This window comes from Clarias gariepinus, chromosome 16, assembly GCF_024256425.1.
Source record: "Clarias gariepinus isolate MV-2021 ecotype Netherlands chromosome 16, CGAR_prim_01v2, whole genome shotgun sequence".
Lineage (NCBI taxonomy): Eukaryota > Metazoa > Chordata > Actinopteri > Siluriformes > Clariidae > Clarias > Clarias gariepinus.
Genome location: NC_071115.1, coordinates 10,920,614 through 10,926,948, shown reverse-complemented (window position 1 = coordinate 10,926,948; position 6,335 = coordinate 10,920,614). Strand labels below are relative to the sequence as shown.

The 6,335-nt window shown below is 35.4% G+C and overlaps 1 protein-coding gene across 1 annotated transcript; it reads left to right on the top strand.

The window, feature by feature from the left end:
• Positions 1-3,101: 3,101 nt before the first annotated feature.
• Positions 3,102-4,582, top strand: rprml (reprimo-like). The gene has a single exon (XM_053515157.1). The coding sequence runs from the start codon at positions 3,321-3,323 to the stop codon at positions 3,657-3,659; it is 339 nt and encodes a 112-aa protein (XP_053371132.1). The 5' UTR covers positions 3,102-3,320; the 3' UTR covers positions 3,660-4,582.
• The last annotated feature ends 1,753 nt before the right edge of the window (positions 4,583-6,335 follow it).

The following is a 6,335-nucleotide window of genomic DNA, read 5'->3' as shown; positions in this document are numbered from 1 at the left end:
ATTATTAAAAGCGCTATACTGTATAAATAAAATTGAATTGAATTGAATTTTTAATCCCACTCCCACCTGCTCCCAAAGGATTTTTTTTTTGCATGTATTGTTAATATCCTTTCAATTTAAATGAAATTCTTGCATTGTGGCACATGGGTTTCCATTGTGACCAGTTATACCACAGATTACACATCACTACCCTATGAACTAGGCACAGATCAGCAGTGCATGCCAGCTGCTAGATACCAATCCAGACTGTTTTTTTTTTTTTTTTGGATGTGATGTGGCTAAAGATGAACATGGCAGAAAAGCATACTAGTTGCTTTTTTGACAAATGAGATGAACAGATAATGACATACAACAGAATTCGGGTTGACAACTGAAGGAATAAAATTAACCCAGTTTAAATAAAACTGACAGTCTAGACAATTTAATTTCCCCTAAAATAAACATTTATCTGACAGTACAACATCTATAATTGTATATAAAAAAGTTTTCTCTTGTTTTTTCAATATTATCTTTTCTTGTTTCTTAATTATCACTGCCTGTTCCTTCCAGTACTTTTCCTGTCAGGTTGACATTTGTCCACCACTACACGCCCGCATACTGACTTGTTCATTTCTTCAACCTTCATTTAAAGGCACTATGGTTTGTACCATGTAAATAATCAAAGAGCTTTAAACTTTCAGAATTTTTGACATATTTGGACAACTCTGAAGGCCACATGAGCCTAGACTTTAAGTGGTTTTCATTTAGAAACAGCTATGATGGGAGAGGTTCAAGTGACAGCTGTGTCAGATAAAGTTAGAGTGGCTGTCATCTACTCTAAAATTCTGCAATAAAAAAAATAAACCCTGTTTTTTTGTCACCAGAAATAAACCTTTTGTTTTTGTTGACTGACTCCATACGAACAGGAATCAGTCAATACAACTGTTTATCATTAAACCATAATAAATCATTAACTCTCCATATTTAACTTTTTACAGGCCACTCCAAATTGTCCAAGATTGAAATTCATGATTGTTCTTGGGTACACAACTAATGTTACATGCCTTAATACATCATCCATGAATTGGCTACAAATTGCCAATGAAATAGTACGATTACAAACTACCTCTGATCTTCAGCCGCATAGGGTGGCATCATGCTGGGGGAGCAGCACTAAGCGTGAGGGTAAAGAAAATAAAAGTTCACAACGACGAGAACTTTTGTATGGTTACTTTTTTCTATCACTCATTTGCATGTCACATTTTTCATGTTACTGTGTGGGTTGATTAACCTTGTTAACACCCTGATTCTATTTTGTGAGCGAGGCAGGATACTAATTGAACAAGCTGAGGAGAGGTGGCTAGGGGAGATCACCTTAGGTCTCCTCCCTGGAAGCCAGACTGTTTTGGAGAAAAAAGGGCTTGTCTAACTTCGTACAGCAATGCAACTAGTAAAATCAATCACACTATGAAATGCTAATGAATAAACCATAGTTCATTCATAATACAATTGATATATATATATATATATATATATATATATATATATATATTGTACTTCAGAGGCATATTTCATTCTTTTGCTTTGTGTGAAATCATTAAGAATATTATATAACCAGTCTAAACATCCCTAAGGGGAACTGGTTTAGTCTTAACTCTTAATTGGGAGTGGGTAATGCCCAGATGCCCCTCAAATAATAAAAAAAGCTATTAGGTGCCCAGTTAAAAAAAAAGAGAGGAAAGAAAAGGAGAAACAGGTAAAAGACAAATGTATGCAGCTATGTCATCACTTTATGAGTGTAACATTATGTATGTTATGAAATAGGCTTGTATAACACTTAAGTTTGTAAACCTGTGTTGCTATGTTCTTAACTTATATACCATTGGAATTTTTATATACTTATGAAGCTTGTAATGATTTATTTGTTTTGTTCCAAATGTCTGTACGAAATGTAAGTAAAAAGTTAGGCAAAAGTTTTTATTTTATTTAATTTTATTTCCTTTTTTTGTCAGGGCACTGAAGGGGAATTTGCCTAGGGCACCATGCACACTAGAACCGCCACTGCTGAACCATCACACACTATCTACACACTTACAATCTTGACAAACCGTCAAAACATGTCAAGAACTGCTATGATTGCTCACCTGTTAACAACGACCTGGATACTGGTGTTTTAGATACCTGTGGCTAGAGAAGCTATGAACCTGCCATGCACTGCTGCACTATACAGCACAATATGCAGTGTAGAATCTCTACATATTATGTATTAGGTTTGTTTTGCTGGATTGGATGTAGCCATATTTATGGGTTTGCTTTACCCCATGAGAACCACCTACAATCCACTTAAATCCACATTTGAACAACTTATAAACTTAAATATTACACGTCAATATTTTGTCATCTATCTATCTATCTATCTATCTATCTATCTATCTATCTATCTATCTATCTATCTATCTATCTAATGCCAATTTGTGGTTTTCCAACAACCAAAATGTAACACTATTGCTCTGAGTAAAGGTGTAATGGAGTTTGCATGTTCTCCTCATGCTTGGTGGGTTTTCTCCCACAGTCCAAAAACATGCAGATTGGTGTTCCAAGCTACCAGTAGTGTGTGAATGAGCATGTAAGTGTGCGTGTCCTTCCCGAAAGATAGATTGGCACCCTGCCTCATGCTGTAAGTTTCCTGAGATAGGCTATCGTCTATATACAGTAGAGCGATATAGAAGATGAGACGACAATATAAGTCAATACAGCGAGAGCTTTTGAAATATTTAAAGTGTTACCTAAAATGCCAGAAGTGTATGGGTGATATAACAGAACTGTTGGACTTTAATTACCTTTTAATCGTTCTAGGTCAAATATATACTTAATATAGCCACAAAAGTTGCAAAGTAACATTAAAGGTGCTTGAAAGGAACAAATGAAAGGGATATATCAGTATTTTTTTTTTACTGAGAGGGTATAGTAGGACACTTCCATGGACTGATGGCTTTCTGTCTCATTAGGACTGAAGTATCCTCCTCAGAGAGTTTCTCTCTCTCTCTCTTTCTCTCTCTCTTTCTCACACACACACGCACAATGAGCCTATGAGACTCTGTGATGTCCACGAAGAGCGCAGTTTCATCACTAGTTTCCCTCGCCTTTACGCACCATCATCCTCTTCACTCCAGCTGGAAGCTCCACCTAAGAAGGATACAGCAGGACTTTCTAGGTCTGCGCTACGAGATAAAAGTTCTCAACAAGCAGCTAGTTTTTTAATTTCCCCCACATGACACGCCAGAAGCAGATGCAAATGCTCAAAGAAGACATCTGGTGAACATCTGCGTGACCGACTCACCATGAACGCGACGATTTTCAACAGCACTCTGTTTGCGCACGGCGCTCTCCTCAACAGCAGCCAGCAGCTCGCGGGCACGCTCGTGGACGAGGTGAGCGCGAGCGACGGCGGCGCCGGCGCAGGTGGAGGCTCTCTGGCGCTCGAGCCGGACGAGCGCAAGTTGTTCGTGACGCGCGCCGTGCAGATCGCGGTGCTGTGCGTGCTCTCTCTCACGGTTGTCTTCGGCATCTTCTTTCTCGGCTGCAACCTCATGATCAAGTCCGAGAGCATGATCAACTTTTTAGTGAAAGAGCGGCGACCGTCCAAAGACGTCGAAGCGGTGATGATCGGACTTGGGTAACTGCAGCGAGCACGAGGACAGATCGGTGCATCCGGGGCGGAGGCTCGCCGCGCGCCTGGTTTCATGTTGCGCCGCGCGCGGATATGCAACTCGTTCGCTTCGTCGTTTTCGTTTGTCGAGGAAAAGCTGAACGAGACTTTCAAGTGTCTTTCAAAGTCTCATTCATTACAGTGACTCTCGCAGAAATGGAATTTGCACGCTGAAAATATTAAGAATGTATCGATGTATATTTATAAATGTTTAAGTTTTTAACAAAAAAATTAATTACTATTATGTTTTAATTAAATATTCTAGCATTTTTGTTGCATTCGGGTTGTTTACCCTAAACAGTGAAAATACTGTATGTTTACAAGGTTTTTACCTCAAGTGCATAAAAAAAAGAGAGCGAACTATTAAAACTTCCAAAAATGCATGCAGCTGAATTGGATAAGTGTAGCCTATGCATCTGTTTGTATTTTCAAATAATATTTAAGTGTATTTTTTTCGCACGGTTGGACAACATATTTATCATCATTAATATTTGCACGTTTTTCCTATACGAGTCTTTGCTGGAGATTTCAGCATGTGCGATGCTCTTTCTGAGTTTTCTGTCTTGCACTTCATGAAACTTGAGTGCTGCTGCATGAACTGTTTTGTACATAACTAACTTGAAACTTGAACTAATTGTCCATAAATTGAAACCTTGCATTGTTGCTTTAATATTTCATCTTTTAAAATATATATTATTTGATAACAGTATCTGGCCCACGTTCCAACACTCTTGATGATTGTTTACAGATTTCTGTAGCTACTCTATTAACATTTTAACCTAATTAGAATTATAACAATAATATAGGCTAATTATTTAAAAATGACACATAATCATACATGCATTTAATACCTGAATTATATATTGTATTTTAAAAACTGAATAAAGATTTGTGAATTTGTGAGGTTGTTCTCTTTTAAAAAGATAAGACTTGAAATGAAATCATGGACAGAACAAGGGACAGATTACATGGAATATTATTATTTATTAAACATCTGTAAAGTTCCAAAAAGACAATTGTGTTACTGCATTAATGAATGTTTGCTATTTGTGTTATTATTTGTATTTTGAAATTATTGTTTACACATCCTGGCAAACATATCCAAGGTTCATATACAAATATTCCATTTGAGAGAACAAAGAGAAAAACATGAGAAATGAGAGATGAGAAATGTCAACGAATGGCAGACAGGTAGAGCAGGTGTAGAGGTGGAACACTGAAAGAAATCCATCATGAACTGTAGCTTAACCTTTTTTTAAAGTTCATATAACTCCGCTCAACTAAGTAAATACCAAATTTTATTTTTTAAAACCTTGCATGATGTCCTAATACATCAACTATAATTTCAAATTGATTTTAGACTGCAATGAAGTAATTTCTAGCTCAGAAGATGAATTTATAATAAAAGTTTTACCAAACAGTCCTGTCCTAAATAACTTAAATGTAAGTCAATGACTTATAAATTACAGTTTATAATAAAAGAGTTTCCGCAATTTTTTCGCATTAGATAATTATAGTGGAAAATGAACAGTAAGGCCATGCAATGAATAACATATGACGCTACTGGTATTTTATTTTCCTGACAAATCAGGCAATAAGCCAATTAATCTATTGACATTTCTACCAGAATCATGTGCCAGTTTTGTTCTTGTTCTTGGAGAGCAGGTGAAGACATTTAAAATAAATCAGCTATAAAGTAAATTAAATGAAATCACATTTCATAGCTCATTAATAACATTTTAACACTGCTGTACTATGGATCAACAGGCTTCTTTCTAAAAGTCTACCCTGAGGTTCACACCATTAGACACGTTACTGTAGTGATTGCAGGGTTAGGGTTAGTGACCTGGACACATTAATCCTATGACACACAATTTGACGTTAAGCAAAAATGCTTCCCTATTCTGTATTATTTAATGCAAACACTATGAAACATATGAAATTTAGTTCTGCTTGGCATTTCTTTACAGCTTGTCATTTATTTGATTTTTCTCCTTAGCTTGTTATTTAAATCCACTATATTTATACTGTGCTCCCACTTTAAGCATTATGTGTCCTTCTTAACACTATCTCCTTTTCCACTTTTGTGAAAGCCCTCAATAATTTAATTGCCTTTTTTATTATATCTAGTGAAATCATAAGTCTTTGAACTCTCTTTCTTGTTCTTGTTTGATTACTCATCTTATCCCCTTTTTATGTGTTGATCATTATTTTCTACATGTTTTTAAAATATTTTTTTGTACTTATAGCTTAGATGAACTGCTTACAGGGGTTTATTTAATGGCACTTGTAAATCATTGACTTAAATCTACCCTCAGAATTACTAAGCCATTTTAAAAAAAGCTCATAGATATGTTTAGGATTATTAAAAGAAAATAACTTAATGAAATACACTGCCTTAAAGCAGATCAGACATATATGATGTGTTTTAATACAAAATAAGATAAATTGATTGTCAAAATGCCAAAATTGTTTTGGTCATATTAATTGCTTATATAAATATCTTATTTATTATTATTTTCATAAAACACTATAAATACACTGCCTACCTTTTTTTGTCAAAATTTATGAATCAGCCTTACAGTTAAGTTAAATATCCACTTTTATATCAATAATATATTGGGTGAGTTTTAATTAAAAATCGAGC